The 21372-nt window shown below is 36.2% G+C and overlaps 1 protein-coding gene across 1 annotated transcript in view; it reads left to right on the top strand.

Annotated features, from left to right (window-relative positions):
* Nucleotides 1-21372, top strand: part of chl1a (cell adhesion molecule L1-like a) — a 49232-nt gene that overhangs the window by 11294 nt on the left and 16566 nt on the right. Inside the window, 12 exon segments of the mRNA XM_073822831.1 lie at nt 199-310; nt 3901-4067; nt 4138-4297; nt 11157-11281; nt 11539-11640; nt 11913-12110; nt 12414-12484; nt 12889-13111; nt 15372-15487; nt 15695-15899; nt 16236-16358; nt 18270-18443. Of these exon segments, the coding sequence (XP_073678932.1) occupies nt 199-310; nt 3901-4067; nt 4138-4297; nt 11157-11281; nt 11539-11640; nt 11913-12110; nt 12414-12484; nt 12889-13111; nt 15372-15487; nt 15695-15899; nt 16236-16358; nt 18270-18443 (1776 nt within the window).

The following is a 21372-nucleotide window of genomic DNA, read 5'->3' as shown; positions in this document are numbered from 1 at the left end:
TCACTGTTTTCTGTTTGTAGCTGGCAGGAGAAGAGAGCTCTTTTATATGCTAATAGCTTTTTTACAGTTTAATTGTGATTTCGGGAGTGTGCCTCCGTTTCAAACCACAGCACAGAAAGTGAGCCATATGCCGCTCTGCCTGTTTGATGTTTGTCTGTGTGCACAAATGTTTTGACTAATGGTCTGGCTTTCTCTCAGATCACCCCCCTTTGATTCTGACGCGGAATTATCTGGAGTACGCGACCATGTTAGGCAAGAGTGTGATCATGGACTGCAAAGTCTTTAGCTCACCACCTGCAAGCATTAACTGGTGAGTTTGGTAACAAGCGTTGTGATTTTTAACACCGTGTCCTAACCAGACGCAAAACGATGAGCCACAAGTGAGTGTCTCTTTTTTGACTCAACCAGCCCTGACAAATAATGAGCGGCGCTAAATGTTTTGCCGCTTGAAATCACATTGGTCTGAAGTACCATATTCATTCATATTAAAGGAACACTCCACTTTTTTTGGAAATAGGCTCATTCTCCAACTCCCCCCCGAGTTAATAAGTTGAGTTTTACCGTTTTGAAATCCATTCAGCCGTTCTCCTGTTCTGGCGATATCACTTTTAGCATAGCTTAGCATAGATCATTGAATCCTATTAGACCAATAGCATCACGTTCAAAAATGACCAACGAGTTTTGATATTTGTCCTATTTAAAACTTGACTCTTCTGTAGTTATATCGTGTACTAAGACCGGTGGAAATGCAAAGCTTCAATTTTCTAGGCTGATAAGATTAGGAACTACACTCCCATTCCGGCGTAATAGTCAAGGAAGTTTGCTGCCGTAATAAGGCCGGAGCAGGAGCAGTAATACCACGCAGCACATGTGCAAATGCTAAACTAGCTGGGAACTCATTTCTGATAATACTCCGCCTGCTTCGGCCATATTACGGCAGCAAACTTTCTTGACTATTACGCCGGAATGGAAGTAGTTCCTAATCTTATCAGCCTAGAAACTCGCAGCTTTGCATTTCCACCGGTCTTAGTACACAATATAACTACAGAAGAGTGAAGTTGTAAATACAACAAATATGGAAACTCGTTGGTCATTTTTGAACGTGATGCTATTGGTCTAATAGGATTCAATGATCTATGCTAAGCTATGCTAAAAGTGATATCGCCAGAACAGGAGAACGGCTGAATGGATTTAAAAACGGTAAAACCCAACTTATTAACTCGGGGGGAGTTGGAGAATGAGCCTATTTCCAAAAAAAGTGGAGTGTTCCTTTAAACATCAAACTTGGAAAAGATAATGATAGATTGTAAAACACATTTCTTAAAATTGCATAAGGTAAACCATGAAAAGCATGCCATCCACTGAAGAAGTCATGAAAATATAAGTTACTGTATGTATTTTTATGCTCTGCAGCCCAGTGCGGTGTGCATGAAAGAGCATTAAGCTTCTGATTGGCTGTTTTGAGCTGTTTGACCATTTTCACATTTAGCTTCTTGTCACGGGAGTCTTGGTTAGGACACGGTTTATGAGTGTTAAATACATGTTAATGTGTGATACCTATCCATCAGTTATAAAAGTACTTAGGCATATATTTAAGATGTTTGTATTTTAATTGCATATTAATTTTTCATCAATCTGGATTACAGTTTTAATATAACATGGAAAACATAATGTGATGCATATTTGTTATACATAAATAAAATAAGCTGAATGTGTTTTAAAGGCACAGTAACCTATCATTAACAAATTGTAAATAAAAATGTATATGCAAAATCATTTCAGAAATTCAAATCTTGCTCGTCCCACAGCTAAACATAATAAAACCATGTTCATATTTAAAAGATAATAGCAATACATTTAAATAAATAAAACATTTTCCCACTTAGTTTTCAGATAAACATTTTCGAAAATATGATTATTTAAAATAGAAATAGAAACATTATAATAATACTAATAATATTACTACAACTAATAATAAGGGATGTAACAAAACATATCTCACGATAAGATAATGCAATGATATGAAGTCCATGATGCAATATTATTGTGATATTTCAGAACAAAAAAAAAACAAAAACAAATGAAGACTTGGAAAAACATGAAAATTATTTTATCTAATGCACTTTGAGACTTCAAAATGAAGAACTCCAACCCATGTTCTGAACTAAGAAAACTTAAGTCAGAAAAAAGTCAGTAAATTGACTTGTACCTCAACTTTAAAGGGGACTCAACCCTCTTTTTATTTGTGGTATACTGTCTCAGTCTAATTTACATTGACTCTGGTGTTTTAGGAAGCCAAACAAATTAGAATACAATAATAATAATAATAATAATAATAATAATAATAATAATGACTACTATTGTATATTATTGTTATTCTAAAGAACAGTAACACCCATGTATTGTAAAATAGTTGCACTGTAAAATAAATGAAAATGAATATTTCATAGGTACATTATTTCTGCTTTTCACTGCAGTAGGGAAATTACAATACTTCTTTCCTAATTTCTTCACTTGAAAGAGATATTTTGAATTTGGACTGCAGTATACCCATTTAAACCTAGTTGCCAGCAATTCATACTGCACTTTTAAGCATTTGTTTTGATGGAAATGGCTGTAGAGTTTTTATTTTGACAGAAAACCCCTGCTTCAGTGAAAACAGGCTTGCAAAAATGCATCTCACTACAAATCTAGTGAAATGCCGTAATCATCTGCAGCAAAAATAAAGCATAACTGGTGGTTGTTGCATTCCCAAATGCGTGCTAAACTCATAGCACATGCAATAAACAAGTTTACGGCCTTCACTGTGAATTGAGCCGTTTTGAGGCACTGAAAACACCGGATCATGAGCTGATTTCTTGAACAAAGTGCATGCTTTGCTTTGAAATATGCAGCGAAAACACACTTGATGAAAGGAATAAGCCATATTGTGCTTTCGGTTTTAGACAGATACTGTGCAAATGCATAATGGTCCAAAACACAACTTTAAAGATCTTTTATGTTAGAATAATAAGTTTAAATATATTTTATAATCTACGCTTTATGCCCTGAAGACTCGTTTCATATCGTCATGTGAACACGATAATATTGAGAGTTGAGTTTTGCTATCGCGATACCACCATATTGATAACACCGTTACATCCCTAATAATAATACAAAGTTTTGACCATAATTCATCATTTGAATGATGGGTTTAAGAACAAATGGAGGAATGTGGGATAAAGCATAATAAGCTAATCTGTTTTAATAAATGTAATTATTTCTGTATCTGCCTACAAGGCTTAAAAAAAGCTTTTTGATTAGCCTAACCAGCAATGGACATTCATGCTGGTCTTCACAGAAAGAAAGAAAGAAAGAGAGAAAGAAAGAAAGAAAGAAAGAAAGAAAGAAAGAAAGAAAGAATTTTTGTCCAGTAAATCCAGATAAACATACTTAGAATATATTTCTTAAAATACATTTTAATTAACCTTTTGTTAGAAATGATGGATTTTTAGCATGGTTTTACTCTAGCTGGCCTTCAGATTATTGGTGAATGATAGTTGTTGAGTGATAACAGCAATGCAGACCCACAAGGGTCAAGTGAATTAAGCGAAGGAAAAGGGGCAATACATTGAGAAAAGACACTGCAAGATCTATAGCCCTTTTGAAATGTCTGTCGTCTCTAGGGGATCCTCCTTTTGCACTCATATTTATACTCTTTTCTTCTTTGAAAAGTTTCCTTTCAAAAACCTTTGGTCAATTTTGAAAGTCATGGTAAAAAAAAAAAGTGGGGGCAAAAAAAAACTAGGCTACATTGGATTCGGTTTTATCAACAGAGCATCTGTAGTCATTTCTGTAAAGGCCCTTCCCATGGGCCTTTATTTCAGAAGAGCTGTGAAGGGTTCAATGTTTGTTTTTTAGGAGAAGAGAAGACCCAGAGGGCTCTCTAGATGGAGAGAGATATTCGCTCCTGGAGAATGGCTCCCTGCAGATTCACAAAGTCGAGATGGAAGATATGGGCCAGTACAAATGTTTGGCAAACAACTCCGAAGGCACCGCAAGCCTCACCACTGAACTTTTCATTAAAGGTTAGTGACCTTCCTTAATCAAAAAGCTGTTTCCTGGTCATTACAGAAACTAAAGGTCTTCTGTTGATAGATTCAACGAGGATCGTAGAACCTCCTCAAGACATGAAGGTCAGAAGAGGCTCTATGGTGGAGCTGGAGTGCCAGGTGGAGTGCGATCCCACTCTTAGAAGAGAGCTGGAGGTCTTATGGATAAAAGATGGGATGAATATCCTCTCAAACTTCTCTGAAGGGTGGGTGACCTGTTTTCCCTCAGTAGTAGGATGAGATGCAGTTGATTATCTGTAATGTTTCAACTTCGAAGCCATTTAAGTAAATCCTGGTTTCAGAAAGAGGTGCACTGTCAAAACAGAAAGGATTACCACAAGCTATGACATTTTTGAAGTGCAGACATTTTATTTATAGTTTTATCAGTGCTGGAATCATGGATTAAGTACTTAGACTTTGTAGTCATATAACAGAGCCGGGCTAGATGTAATTGTAAGCTTTTATCAGTAATAGTAAGCTCTTATGGGCGAAATGTCTCTCTTGAAAATCAAAAGGTACTCCAGCTAATGAGCAGAGCTTTAACCTTTTTTCCACTGGCTGGAATATGATGCCCAACAGGATCTTCGGTGAAACGGTGTAATGCTGTGTAATGTTTTGTTGTTGTGACTAGTGCTAGTTATTTGTTTCCACAGAAATTATGTTTGCATCTTTACTTCAGGTCACCAATTAGCAGGCCACAATTCAGTTCCGCACCGCAGATTAGCACCAGTCGAACCGCAAATCATTTTTTATTCATTAAAAAAAACTGGAGACAAACACACGGTGAACAGAAAAGAGCCGTGCATTGATTGTCATGACAACATTTAACGCTGCTCTAATTTGGCATTTCCAACACAACAAAAGCCACAGATTGTCTATGGCGATTTGTCTATACCGTCCTGAGACAAACTAGATCACTTCCATTATAATCAATGGAGCTGTCTGCACTATAAGTGGTGGCTTCATTTGAAGGATGCCTGGTTTCTATTTTTATCAAGCTGCATAGCAACTTCGGCTGCTTTATTGTTCCGGTCTGAAAATGTGTATTTTATGTGAATTCATTTAAATTTTGTTTTAAAGTTTATCAGTGATTTAAAGTCAGTAAGACTTCAGGTAAAACATCAGGTCATTTGACCTTTTTTGATAAAAATAAGTTGTATAATGTAGAGTGTCATGTGGTGTGATTCCCTCAAAACTTAATCATTATTTAGGAATTCATTAAAAATCTGCGTTGGCGACTATATGTACAAAGAATATTTTCAGAAGACAAGATCATCGTGATAAGCTGTTCTGTCTAGGCGACAAGAGCGAATTAAATAGTAAGATACAAACGGGCTGATAAGTTCAGAGCAGTGTGATGGCTATCCTATCCCTAGACACGGTTCTAAAAACTTTAAACTAAGAAGATATTGCTGCTTTATATAAGATTAACTTTTCCCTTCTTTATTCTTTATAACCCAAAATTTGTACAATTTATGCATATACAATTTATAATTTATGTGAAGATTGTTTTAAAATCACTTAAATTTAAAGTTGTTTTTTAGATTTTAGAGCCTAAAAATAAGAAATAATAGCTTTCAATTATACTGTAATGTTGAATAGCTTTAATTAACCCTCTGGGGTCCTGAAGAAGTTTTGACATCCCCTGACATTTGTGCTTTTTTCAGTGTCTTAAAAACATATTAATGGCTAAAATCGGATTACATTGTAATTAGCACAAATTGGGGTACAATAATATGTAAGCAACATGAATGTACATGTTTATGTTTTTGAGAAAACAACGTTTATGCATGGTTAGTAAAAAACTAAAGTTTTGAAGTCACTGAAATAAGGCCATGAAACACATACAGAACATTTGTTCACAAGACGTTTGAGAATTGGACATGTTTTGTGATCGAAAGGGAATATGCGTAGGAGTGGCAATGACCCATGAATATTTAGCAATTCACACCTGAGGGACAAAGAGCCCTCCCCTAATGGCCCATTAATAAGACTTTGACTGTGACTGTGACTGTGACTGTTAGGTAAGGAACAATGTGAGAAGATTCAAAGAATGGAGTTTTAGATTATTTGTATTTTATTTCCAACTCAGTATAATCAAAACATACACAATGTAGGTCAAAGACACATTATTGAGCACTCTGATCTAACCACAGATGTGTCATTTCTGAAAACGTTTTCTGAATTCTGTTCAACAAGTGAAACAAGTGATTCATATCTGATATTTAAGTTATTGCAAAACTCATCCGTAGTCTAGGAACTTGTTTTACACTAGAATATCAGTGTAGTTGAACATCTGAAGTTGGTAAAGCACTCTCAGAGGAAAACAGTTTGAAGAGACTCAAGTAAACGTCAGCAGGATTCATCTGTTGAGCAGGTTTTAGATCACTAAAACACAAAAAAAAAAAAATTAGTCTTTTCACGATCAGATAGGTATCTGATCAGAGAAAACGCATGAAGTGACCAGTTTTGAACAAGCCTAATGTGTAAGACAAACATGTTATTAATTGACCCTTTACAGGGAGTTTGATTGACAGGCAATCTGACCAATCATAACGCAGAATCTGCCAGACAGGAGAGTAGATTAATGTTGTTGTGTTTATTGACGTCTTTCCACAGTTGAAACAAAATACCCAGTGGTGTAGTGGAGGGTATACGCAGGTATACGGCGTATACCCACTTCTTTTTCAGACGGATTTGAGTATACCCACTTCTAAATCCCCTCTGATGCGCACCATTAGTGTCCTGCATTAGCCAAAATCATGAGAGTCCACCACATCCAGTTATATGTGAATAAATGTAAATATTCACTAAGAAAACCCAATAAAGACAGTGATGCTGCAGTCAGGACCAAGGCGTCAGCTTGCTTTGAAATATATTTGATTGCGCCCGTTCCATCTGCCGCACCCCAGTAGTGTAGCGTGGGGCACAAACTAACGCGGGGTTAGTTGTAACACAAGTGGGTTAAATATTTCCACACATGCTAGCTTAACCAAATTTACTAGTTGCCATAGCAGCAATAGGCAGAGAAAAAAGTGCGCCAAAATTTAAAAGCCTTTTGAAGATATCGCTGAATATTTATTTTATCATATTGTAAAAGTAAATTTTTGGCTAAAGTACACTGAATTAAGTTTTAATTATTCATTTAAAATTAGACAAATATGCTATTATTTTAATCTCCAATTTGTTATTTATCAGTTTCGCAAACCATCAGAAGACAGTAACCTGTATCAGTGGTGCGCGGGTTGATCCAAAATGAGCGGTCACCAGCGGTTACGAGTCATCCAAAAATATTTTTTTATGATATTCGGGTCGCGGTCGTTTGAAATAAAGATGTAAATTAAACCTTTGTAATTTATATAGTAGCCTACTAGACAATTTAAATGAAATACATAGACCTACCTTTTGAATGTTGAGCGTTAATAATAAATAAATAAATGCTGACGCGGGACAAAATGCCCGATTTCCCAACACGTTGAACTGAGCAATGCCATTGTACCGTTTTAATAGGCTACTTTTAAACACATATAGCTCAGTAATGTCAGTTTTATGTATTTTCTGAGAGGGGGTGGGATTTTTGTTGGGAAAGTCAGGGGAGGGAGAGACGCACACTTCGATTAGACTGGATAAACACATGCAGCATCTTAATTGTTAAGAAAATGGCATTCCTAATAAATGTCTCGAATATTTTGATTATGTCCAATGTTTCTCTTTCTTTTTGGAATTATTAGACACATTTCACTATGTCTTTTCAAATGTCTGTTTAATTGCCTTAATGGAAAGGAAAGGAGGTGAAGTGAGGCCAAGTATGGTGACCCATACTTGGAATTTGTGCTCTGCATTTAACCCATCCATCAAGTGCACACACAGTAGTGAACACACACCCGGAGCAGTGGGCAGCCATTGCTGCGGCGCCCGGGGAGCAATTGGGGGTACGGTGCCTTGCTCAAGGGACTCACCTCAGTCGTGGTATTGAGGGTGGAGAGAGTGCTGGTTATTCACCTTCCCCACCGACAATCCCTGCCAGACCTGAGACTCGAACCCGCAACCTTTGGGTTACAAGTCCGACTCTCTAACCATTAGGCCACGGCTAACATTTCTAGCACTATTTTTAAACATTTATTCAAGCAATAATATATAAATTATCTCATGTATATGCTTGTTTAAAGCCAGGGATTAAAACGAATTCCAAGTAAAAACGGTATTTTTTCTTTAGATTTCCAGAGAGCAAAACGAACTAAATTAAACATTACTTAATAAACTTGTGTCCAAACTTTTGACTGGTAGTGTATTTCTTACAAAATGACAAAATTTAAAAGTTGAGACTTTGTTTCATTCCAAAAGTAATTTGCTCTGTCTTGTCTGTCAGCGCCAGTGGTGGACGAAGTACACAAATCAAGTATTTGAGTAAAAGTACAGATATGTATAATAAAATATTACTCCAGCAAAAGTACAGTGAAGTAGAGTGGAAGTACAAAAGTACTTGATTTTTTATGTACTTAAGTAAAAAGTACTGATAAATCGATAGATTTATTTTGAAATTTTATATAGGCTACTAAATAAAATTTTATATTAGCACATATATTTTTTTTATAACCCTACTGTTCAAAATACCTGGCTACGTTGACATAAGTGATGTAGTAATGTTCACTGTAAAGCTTACACTGCAATGTACCTGAGAGAAAACAGATTTGATCATCTAATTTTCACCAGTAAGAAAAAAAGTGTTTTAAAGCTTGTTTTGCAGAACATCAGTTAAATATGATATGAGAATAAGGTTTGAAGTTGGGAAGAACATTTTAAGGAAAATATAATTAAATGCCAGAGGGCATCACTTCCCACTTTGATATAACTATGGTTACCATGTTCAGAACATCACTTTTTTTCTCTCAGATGTAATCTATCTAGGTGGTTGAATAAAAATATTTGGACATTATATCTAAAAACTACCTCAACTTAGCACCAGCAAGCTTGTTAACTAAACGGTTAGCATCAGCTAACAATATTTACTTATTTTCAGTATGGTTATGAATAAACATTTGTATCTGTCTACTCAGCTAATATAAAATCAATATTGCAGCGGGAAAGATAAACAGGCATGAGTTATCTTATTTAATCTGTGTTATTTTAATCTTTCGTTTTTTGACCTAAATCATAGAGACACTGATGTTGATGTGTCTGCATTCAAGCATTTCAGTGGGTTTGAATAGATCACCCTTTACAGCAGATTTATTTATATTATAAGGAGTAACAATGTGTCTTATGAAAGATAAAGAATACATTTCTAAGAACTTGGCACTATATTTTTAAGAGATATTTTTATCATCATGGACAATGACTCATTGTTATTTACCTTTTGATTTGCAAATCACTATTGCTGCCAACATAGACATCTACAAAAAAAACAAAAAAAAACCTAAACAAAAAAATCCTGGGATGCGCATTGTTTATTCCATTTAAGATATTGGCTTCTAAAACAAAATATTCTTTGAACATTGTGAAAGACATTTAGAGACTTGGAACTTCTACATGAACAAAGTATTTGTGAGTTTGATGTCTCATTTGAGAATTAATGAATTTTAATGTGGCAACATTTTGTTATCCATAAACTACCAACGAACCTATTTTGGGTTAGGGGAGAGTGGGGTAAGTTGAGTCACACCCTATATCTTGGCAGCTGTACACGTTTACTGTCATGTGACCATGTCATTTGGAACTACCCATCATTTCTGCCAGAAAAGGAGAAACACTTATTTACTTTGTTTTTGGCTTGTCAAAGTAATTTTTTTACTCAGATGTAACATCAAACATCAACATCAAAGCATATTTATTTAGGTCTAAAATATTTTTGATGCATATTTAATTTAGATTTAGAATTGGTAAGCTATGGGGCAAAATAAGCCAAATGTAGTGGGGTAAATTGAGCCAGCATTTGAACTTACCCCACCATAAGGCACTGAAGTTACATTTCTGAAGTATAAACTGGTATTTTAATGTGATATTACACAACTGGTTTAGTTTATCATATATATATATATATGTGACCCTGGACCACAAAACCAGTCTTTAGTAGCACGGGTATATTTGTAACAATATCCCAAAAAAATATCAATTTTTCTTTTATGTCAAAAATCATTAGGATATAAAGTAAAGAGCATGTTCCATGAAGACATTTTCTAAATTTTCTACCATGAATATATCAAAACTGATTTTTTGATTAGTAATATGCATTGCTAAGAACTTCATTTGGACAACTTTAAAGGAGATTTACTCATTATTTAGATTTTTTTGCACCCTCAGATTCCAGATTGTCAAATATAACAAAATATTGACCTATCATAACAAACCATACATCAATGGAAAGCATATTTATTCAGCTTTCAGATCTCGATTTAAAAAAAAAAGACCCTTATGACTGGTTTTGTGGTCCTGGGTCACATATAAATGTAGTTTATTTGATTGGGGCTTGTGCAAGTGCACCAAATCCTTCTCTGATGAGAACCAGATGCTGCTCTTTATCACATTATAGTCATATCTTCCCACCTGTGTTGCCTAATGGTCTGTTCAACATTGCAAAAAAGCTACCATGCCAAGAATCTTTTGTCTATAATGTTTATTAGTTTCAGTGACATTTATTCCTTCATTCTAATTCAGATTTTATTTAATTTTATTCCACAAACTCTCAGTTTAGTCTGTTTTTTTGTGAAGGTTACAGCTTTGGTGTTCAACATATTATTGCAGAAATGCAAACAATTAAAGATTTTAATTTAAACTTCATTTGGTTAGTTTTATTTTAAGTTATCTTTAAGAAAATATGACTTTAAAAGAGGTAAATTATCTTTAATATTTGGTCAGATAATCACTTTATATCCAGATCCTAACCTGGAGCAAATTGAGCCACAGGAACAATTTTTCATAAGAAACTATATTTTTAGAACCCTTTGTAGTAGGTACATTCTGATCATTTCAAATGATAGGAAACTTCCTGAAATTACTTTACATACTTTCATTTTCTATTTTAACTAAAAAAAGGGCTTATCTTAACCCACTCTCCCTTATTTGCAGATATTTCACAGATGATGGAATTCTCCAGATTGTCAATGTGAGCCACGGTGATCAAGGGAATTACACCTGCGTGGTTCAAACATCACTGGACCAAGATACAGCTTCTGCATACATAACTGTGTTAGGTAGGACTGAAGGACCATTAGAGACCAGAATGAATGCCAACTAGATTGATGTTGTTATGGTGATATATTACTTTAACACCACAATAATAGACCTGCTTGGAAAAATATTTAAATAATAGTGCCGCAATCTCAAAAAAGTTTGTACAGAAAACACATAAAGAAAAAGATGTGTAGTTTTTATGATCATTATTGCACCACTTATTACTTTAAGCAATTCTGTTTCTTACAAAGTTTTAAAACGTTGTTATGTGACACAGATGTCCCAGATCCACCAGTTCAACTGACACTCTCTGATCGGAAAGACCGTAGTGTGAGACTCCACTGGGCAGCCGCCAGTGATCATAACAGTCCCATAACAGGTAAAACTCCTCCTACAAATGTATTTTACTGTCGGGGTTAGGGAACAAATGCAAAACACTCCCTTTGTATGTAATGGTGCACATTTCCAGCACTTCTGACGCTGGCTTTTGCTTTAAGCAGATTCCTCTGAAGTCATTTTCAGGGACGTTGCTCGTACTCAAACATCACTCTACAATATTTCAAGAGGGCTCCCAATGGGGCCGAACCACAGTGTATTGAGAGTGTGCGCTCTGCATATTCAATGACCGCTGCGCTCTGTTCCTATGACTAGAGTTCATCATCCAGTACGAAGAGAACCACTGGGAGCCGGAGAAGTGGAAGGACCTTCTACGAGTCGCAGGCAGCCAGTTCTCAGCCCCCTTGACGCTCTACGGTCACATTAACTACCAGTTCAGAGTCATCGCTATCAATGCTATCGGGGGAAGCCGTCCCAGCATGCCCTCCGAAAGATATAAGACACCTCCTTGCGGTAGGGATACCTGTGATCCTTGAAGACTTGCTTTTGTAACGTGTTACCCATCCAACATCTAGGCTGTCCTTGGTTCAACTTGGACTTGTTTGAAGGGTGTCTTTGTGGGGATTTACCCTGAGAAAATTATACAGGTGTCTATAAAAGCTCCATAAATTTTAATGCTCTTTTAAGCGAGCGCTGCCTCAGACTATCAATGACTGCATGCTCGTCATTATGTGTGATACACATTGGCAGTGTTAGAGGGCAATGGTATTATTGACTGAGACAGATGTTAAATAATTCATATTCACATTTGTACAGCTCCCGACAGGAACCCAGAAAACATTAAGATTGAGGGTCACCTGCCACATCAGATGGACATCAGCTGGGAGGTAATAAAATGCAAACAGCATTGTCAAACAAGCTTAATGCACATGCATATATGCATGTCTTAGAGGCAAAAAAAAAGGCAAATAAGAGGTTTGGGAACTAAATGCTCCTGGAGCTCCTAAGAAGTCTGGTGTCTTGTAGTTTCAAAGCGGTAACAACTTAATTTGCGCTGGCAGTCGAGTATATGAGCAAATCTCCTTTCACGAGCCAATTTATGCTCTATTTATGAGTCAGAATTTCTTCAGATTGCAAGTCTGAAAGAAAGCCAAGCGTGGCAACCTAGAAACTAGGTTCCCACGGCAGATTTCGCAAACCCATCAGCAAATGTCTCTCGAACTCTTCCATTCTTCCCAAATGCTCAGTAATGTTTGCAGTGCACTGACCCACTTTTCCCTTTAATCACCAGCCGCTCTTGCCTGTGGAGCACAACGGTCCCGGTCTGGAATACAAACTGAGCTACAGGCTCCTGGGTGTCGAGGACAGTTGGAAAGAACAGATGGTGAAGAGACACTCATTTGTGGTGCGAGACACCCCAACATTCGTCCCCTACGAGGTCAAGATCCAGGCCTCCAACCGCCACGGGTGGGCACCAGAACCCAGAGTGGTGACCGGTTATTCTGGAGAAGATCGTGAGTCCGACAGCTTGTTAATGCATTCATCTCACAGTCGTGTGACACTTCCACGATTAGCCAAAAATAAACACTTAAGATTAGGAGAGTAGTTGGGAGAGTGGTTTAATCCACTCTTTACCAGGATCAGCCATTTCTGCTGAGCTTTTACATTGTGCTTTTAGGGATCAGACACATTCTTTACTGAGCACTTATGCGATTATCTTTTGTTTTATTCCATTTTTAAATTTTTCCATTTCATCGCCTTGTCTCTAGTCAACATTTGGCATTGTCTTCAGGATGATGCAACAGGTTGGGCTGCTTTTGTCCCTGTTTTTTGTACTGCATCGCTGTAGATACACATAAACATGGTTTCTTAAGCTGTAGGTAGATCTTGACAGTTTTCATGCAGTTGTGGCAAAGAGCAGGGATGCAAACTTGACACTTTTCGCTGATAATTGCTGTTTTGAATCCAAAATATCCTCAGACAAAAAAATGTGCAAAACAGCTTGTCACTGGGGTGGTACCCTCAAACCGACATCTTTGTACCTTTTACTTGAAGGACTTTAAATTACTTTAAGGTACTACTATGCAGCCTTTAGGGATGAAGAAGGTACAAATGTGTCCCTTTAAAAAGTACTGCCCCAATATCAAGCTGTCATATTCCCAAAGGTACAGTTTTTGCACATTTTTCCTGCCAGTCTAAGTCCTTTGTGTGATTCATGTAAATCCGATGAGTTTTTGAAATTGGAATGAAATGAAAACCACTACTTTTGAGTTGTCAAAAAAGTAAAAGCATGGATCATGGAGCAGCTCAGTTTTATGTCGCTTATAACATGAATTTTAAAATGAAACACATGCAACCATCTTCCTAAATTTGTTATTAAAATTGTTTATAAATGTGGTGTCAACAATAATTCCTCCCTGCGTTTTTTTTTTTTTTTTGCCAAAAGAAAAGCTATGTGGGTTAATGTTTAAAAGCAAATAAATTAAGGAATACATAAATTATTATTGTAATTTAGTATTGCAAAATTATTATTATTATTATTAAATACTAATTTTCTTTTTTCCACAGTAGTATGCATTTAGTATGAATCTATTGGTTTAATTTTACTATTATTAATGATAATTTAATTATTGTTATTATTATTATGGTATAGTAATATTGAATGGGTTCCATAAAAACATTGTGAATGTGGTCTGAGACAACCAAAGTAAAAGTAAGTGAGTGAGTTTTTCACTATATCCTATATCCCACTATATCCATAAATCCATGTTTTAAAGGTGACATATTATGAAAATCTGACTTTTTCCATGTTTAAGTGACTTAATCGGGTCCCCAGTGCATCTACCTACCCAAAAAAATGTGAAAAAGAAAACAATTTTTTTTTTGGTTCTCGTTTCGCTCCCCCCATGGCATAGGAGGAGGATCTTATCATAATATTACCGCCCCTTAATCTAAATGTTTCCACCCACGGCACCGCCATTGTGTTTTCTTTCCCAGCTGTTTATGTATAGACATAATTGACTGTTTTTGTAACTCATGTGTGTTTTTAACCTAAACTTGTGTGTATTTGACAGTTTAAGCACAATAAGACATGAAAGAGAACTTAGTTTGTACTCACATGCCAAGTGACAGCCGCTTTGTGTGCGTACTTTGGATGTAATCGCTTAGAAAATTGTATATCAGAAATGTAAACTAATATGGTTAAAAACGCATGATTCCAGCACGATAAACATGATAAACAAAACCAAACAGATGGTTGAGGTATCTGAGGTACGAGCTGTAAAGGCACAGACCTATTCTGGAAAAGGGGGCGGGGAGCAGCAGCTGATTTGCATTTAAAGAGACATGCTTCCACTTAATATACGCATTTTTAAAATTATATAATTAATGATTTGTGGGGTATTTTGAGTTGAAACTTCACAGACACCTGAGAATTCTATTACATATTGTAAAAGTATATAATAGATCTCCTTTAAAGCTAATGGATGGTTGCATCTTTGTCCCTTATTTTTTTCATCATCGATGAGTTTGCATCCCTGAAAAAGCCTTTGCCTTGTACCCACATGTCTCTATGGATAGCTTCGTGTTAGCTTGTGCTTTTTTTTTCCTGGAAACAGTCAGGGTATCATCTAATTACAGTCTTTTTCCCCCCATCGGTGGCTGTAGTTGCTCGAGGAAATGGTTGTGTATGTGTGAATTAGTGAGCCGTTACACTCTTGCGTCATCTGGGAAAGTTTAGCCTTAAACAGATCTGTGTTCTGTTGCTCTTTCCAGTGCCCTTGGCAGCTCCTGAAGATGTATTTGTGGAGGTGTTGAACTCCACGCTGCTGAGGGTCAGCTGGTCACCGGTGCCCCAAACCACCCTGAGGGGCCATCTTGGTGGATACACTGTGAGTTTCCTACCCCTCCGGTTCGAAGGTCCTGTGGTGCTGGACAAAAGCCGAACGAGCTGTTTATAGCATTTAATAGACTCTGCTATGTGTTTCCTTATTGCTTTTTCTCTCTCTCTGCCTCTATTTTCACTCTTCTTTTCCATAAATATATATATATATCCTCATCAACACCCTCATTCTCTTTCTTCCGTCTTTTGCTCCCAGGTGCAGTGGTGGCAAACTCAGAGTCTGTTGACCTCTAAGAGAATTCCCATAGAGAGACAGTCTCTCACCGTCCCTGGAAACAGGAGTCACACCATGGTGCCGGGACTGAGGCCATTCTCTGAATATACCCTGACTGTCAACGTCTTTAACCGGAGAGGGAATGGGCCCAGCAGCAGTCCCATCTCTTTCTCAACTCCGCAGGGAGGCAAGTACACTTTGACAGTAGACACGTTTTAAAATTCAGTGGTCTGAGTGTTTGCTAAGTTCTTGTGTAGAATTTGGTTGAATTTTACACACTTTGTTGTTCACCCAAATGTACTGCCGAACATAAGAGTAATTTACACAGAAAGGAGGTGTAAAAAGGATGACATTGACTTAATTGAAATACAATGCATTGCTATTTTAGCAGTTGAACTAAAATGTAGGTGGTTATCAAATAAGGACACCTTTTTTCTCACTTTAATAGAGCACCCAACAGTTTTTAATGAGTTTCCTCATTTAGGGTACATACTGACCAGTAGTGCTTGACATCTTCCCACAGTTCCTGAGCAACCTCCCATCCTGAAAGCCACAAACTTTCAGAAAGACTCCATTACGTTGGTGTGGGCGCCTCCGCATGAAACCAACGGCTTTCTCACTGGATACCTGCTGCAATATCAGACATGTATGACACTCACAGATTTATCTCATGTTACATCATCTGTCTCAGTGCATTTTATATAATCTATGTTTAACTGCACTACAACTGTCAGTAACATTGTTTATGTTTTTAAATGAAGTCTTATGTTCACCAAGTCTTATGCTCACCAAGGCTGCATTTATTTTGAAAAAAATACAGTCAAAACAGCAGTATTTGGAAATACTACTATGATTTGAAATAACTGTTTTCTATTGTAATATATTTTAAAATGTAATTAATTCCTGTCATGCAAAGCTGAATTTTCAGCATCATTACTCCAGCCTTCAGTATCACACGGTCCTTCTAATCATTCTAATATGTGACCCTGGACCACAAAACCAGTCTTAAGTCACTGGGGTATGTTTGTAGCAATAGCCAAAAATACATGGTATGGGTCAAAATTATTGATTTTTCTTTTATGCCAAAAATCATAAGGAAATTAAGTAAAGATCATGTTCCATGAAGATTTTTTGTCAAATTCCTACTATAAATATATCAAAATGTAATTTTTGATTAGTAATATGCATGGTTAAGAACTTAATTTGGACAACTTTAAAGGTGATTTTCTCAGTATTTTGATTTTTTTGCACCCTCAGATTCCAGATTTTCAAATAGTTGTATCTCGGCCAAATATTGTCCTATCCTAACAAACCATACATCAATAGAAAGCTTATTTATTAAGCTTTCATATGATGTATACATCTCAGTTTTGTAAAATTTAACCTTATGACTGGTTTTGTGGTCCAGGGTCACATATGCTGATTTGTTGATTTCTAATTATAATCACAGGTTAGAAAAAAAAGTGGTACTGCTTTAAGAAAGTGTGGAAAATGCAATACAGTGTGCTTTATTTAGAATTCCTTGATTACATTGTTTCAAGCATAGGAATAGCGAATAGGTAGAGTTGAAGTCAAAAGTTTACACCCCCCTTTCAGATTCTGTAAAATGTTAATTATTTTACCAAAATAAGAGGGATCATACAAAATGCATGTTATTGTTTATTTAATACTGACCTGAATAAGATATTTCACAGAGTAGATGTTTACATGTAGTCCACAGGAGAAAATAATAGTAAAATTATAAAAATGACCCCGTTCAAAAGTTTACATACACTTGAATCTTAATACTGTGTTGTTATCTGAATAATCCACAGCTGTGTTTTTTTTTTTTTTCTTTTTTTAGTGATAGTTGTTTATGAGTCCCTTGTTTGTCCTGAACAGTTAAACTGCCCGCTGTTCTTCAGAAAAAATCCTTCAGGTCCCACAAATTCTTTAGGTTTTTTTTCAGCATTTTGCGTATTTAAACTCTTTCAAATAATTACTGTATGATTTTGAGATCGATCTTTTCACACTGAGGACAACTGAGGGACTCAAATACAACTATTACACAAGGTTCAAATGCTCACTGATGCTCCAGAAAAGAAAAACGATGCATTAAGACCTAGGGGGTGAAAACTTTTGAACAGAAAGGAGATGTGTACATTTTTCTTATTTTGCCTAAATATCTTTGTTTTATTATTTAGTACTGCCCTTCAGAGGCTACAGAAGATAGTTACTTGTTTCCCAGAAGACAAATTAAGTTAAATTTACCCTGATCTTCAAATTCAAAAAGTTTTCACCCCTGCTCTCAACGCATGTTTTTTTTTCTTCTGGAGCATCTTTGAGCATTTGAACCTTCTGTAATAATTGAATTATTGAATAATTGATTTCTTCACTGAACTATTTATTTAATATAGACATTTTTTGTAACATTACGTGTCTCTAATGTCATTTTTAATTAATTTAATGCATCCTTGCTGAATAAAAGTATCACCTTTAAATGTTTTAAACCAATGTTTTAAATGAATGACCCCAAACTTTTAATGTTTTAAAACTAATTATTTTGTTTTCCTTGTAGTTAATGAGACTCTGGGTGAGCTGAAATCTGTGAACATCAGTGCACCAGATACAACACAGTGGGTCTTGCGTGATCTGCAGGAGGACAACTGGTATAAGTTCTACCTGAGCGCGTGCACGCAGGTGGGCTGCGGGTCAGCCATCAGTGAGGAAGGAGGCACCGTCTCTGAAGCGTGTAAGTGTGCCCGGCAGCAACTATAAGCAGAATCCCAAGAGCTATAATGGATCCAGTATTAGAATCTGAATTGAGGTGCCCATGCTGAGACACAAAACATCTGATACAAGCAAAGTTAGTTGTGTTCTAATTAGCAGAGCCGCAAGGTGTTCGAAAGTGATTAAGCAGCAGTTATGGAACTCTGAGTCGCTGCTGGCAAGATCTTGTTGCATAAAGCAGAATGATTAGATTATTGCTAAAATGCAAAACTCGCAGTGATCTGACAAACAAAAGGGTGTAATGACCAATACTTTGACCAATCAATGAGGTGGCTTAGTAAAAATAATTGCCTACTGATGTGCTTTTACTTACTGAATCGTCGTTGGGGTTTTTCTGTAGGCCACAATTTTGTTATAAATTGCTTATTTTTTTCTGTTATGCTCATATTCTCATACTCCATGGGGTTGTTTAAACTGATCTGTCTTCTTATCAACCAACTTTTCTTTCTTGTGAACTAGTTACAATGCCCGAGCATTCATTTTCAGAAGTTTCTACAGTCTCAGCTGAAACGTCAACAGACAGCTGTATGTATTACATACTGTAGTTTAGAGCATTTTTCAGCTTAGCAGTAGTTTCTATTTTGAAAATGTAACATTTTGAAGCATTTTGAAGCTCCTGCCATTACATTTGTGATCCTGGACAACAAAACCTGTCGTAAGTAGCACGGGTATATTTGTAGCAATAGCCAAAAAATACATTGTGTGAGTCAAAATGATCATTTTTTTCTTTTATTCCAAAAATCCTTAGGAAATTAAGTAAAGATCATGTTCCATGAAGACATTTTGTAAATATGTCAAAACTTAATTTTTAATTAGTAATTTAAATGGCTAAGAACTTTGTTTGGACCACTTTGAAGGCAATTCTCTCAACATTTAGATTTCTTTGCACCCTCAGATTTCAGATTTTCAAATATTGTCTTATCATAACAAACCATACATCAATGGAAAGTGTATTTATTCAGCTTTTAAATGTTGCATACATCTCAATTTAAAAAAATGGACTCTTGTGACTGGTTTTGTGGTCCATGGTCACTTTTGCATTTTTAGATGCAGATAAATGCACTTTAAAGCTAATTTATAAGTAAAAAATGCCATCTTATAGACATAAAACCTGAAGTGATTTATTTATCCTTATTATTATATTTATTGTTTTTATTGTTACATATCTCTACTCTCTTTTTAAGATGAACTGTCAACATCTGAAGTGACATCTTCTGAGTTGAGTATGTACCAGCAGATTTGAAGCTGTTTTTGTAAACTGACAAAATAAATTAGTATATTAACTCCTACATTATTATGTCTATATAACGTCATTAGTTACATTAACTCATAGCAGCATGGGAAAACATTTAGGTCCTAACATTAGTCATACTAGTAACAGTGTCAGTAGTTGTAGCACTAATTTTAGTCCCATAAATAGCATCAGTTGTTGTTGCTGTTGTTGAAATTCAAAAGGCCTTGCATAACTCTATATTCAGTGAAGGAGATAATTGTGTACATTCTGCAAAATGAACATACTGTTCCATCAAAAATCCACGTAGTGACAGCTGGTTCAAGTTTACTTCAGTTTGGTTGCTGTTGGCGCTTGCTTTTGTCTTTTAAGAGCTCCTCTGTGAGGCAGTAGTACTGTCCCTGAACCCCTGCTTAAAGACAGCAAAAACATGCTGTCTTTATCAGGGTTGACAAAACCAGTTTGGCTGCTGACAGGAACACGTCACTCAACGGCGTTCATTTTGTAAAGACCAGCTGTATACTCATAGTACAAATGCAAAAACCATTTAGTAGCTGTCAGGTCTTGACAGCACTTTTCCCTTGTTAGGTCCATTTATTTTGCTGTCCTGACCATGATAAGTTGCATTTTATTATTTGCATTTAGCATTTTTCAGACCCAAGGGCTGTTTTTGAGTCCTTTTAATAGATATCGGTTGATATAAACTCAATTAAACAATCCTGATTATTAATATAGTTCCTGTTCATGTTGCTTCCATGCTATGAATAATGATTTTATAATATGTAGAACTATTTTTTTTTGTCTGGACAGTCTGGATAGGGACATTAAAATTTTCCACTGCTGCAGTCAATTCTTTTGGGAAATGCATGTGGTCTGAACTCTCTCTTTCTCTCACAGGGCAACCTTTCTCTTTCACCTCATCTAACACAGACACTCCTTCTGTCAATGCCTCCTTTTCTACCTTAGGTATTCATCCATTCATCTACTTAAACAATCATTTTCATAACTCCATACTATATCATTCTGATTTCTGTATCACTGTATGATTTCTGTAGCACATTTCTATGGTTACGGGTGTACTGGGATTCTGTTGCAGGAACTAACCTTTTGAGTCTTTCCTGTCTTTTGTTCTATATCTTCTCTGTGTATTTCTCTCAGTCGTGCTCAACATATCCACCTTTGTAAGTGACACCTCTGCAAGAATCAGCTGGAGAACCAGAGGAGAACGTTTTGATTCACAGCTCTATGTCGCAATAATGAATCACCGTAAGGATCTCTCTCCTCAAACTGCTCTGTCAGGATCCAGTGTTTACAGCATTGAGTTTTGTGTCAATTGTAGAAGTATTTAGTAATGACATTTGGAAAGTATTATCGAGGGCTGCAACTAAAAACAATTTGAACTATTTTGAATTGATTCATCTGTTGATTTCTTACATTAAAGGGATAGTTTACCCCAAAAATAAAATTAGCCCATGACTTACTCACCCTCAAGCCATCTTCTTTCAAACAAATATGATCAGAGTTATATTAAAAAATATCCTGGCTCTCTCAAGCATTATAATGGCTGTAAATGGCTGTTGAGATTGAGAAAAAGTACTCCACACGGCTCCAGAAGGATAATAAAGGCCTTCTGAAGCGAATCGATGTGTTTGTGTAAGAA

Source organism: Garra rufa, chromosome 18 (genome assembly GCF_049309525.1).
Source record: "Garra rufa chromosome 18, GarRuf1.0, whole genome shotgun sequence".
Taxonomy (NCBI): domain Eukaryota; kingdom Metazoa; phylum Chordata; class Actinopteri; order Cypriniformes; family Cyprinidae; genus Garra; species Garra rufa.
Note: the sequence above shows the minus strand (reverse complement) of the source record. Positions and strands in the feature narration are given on the sequence as shown.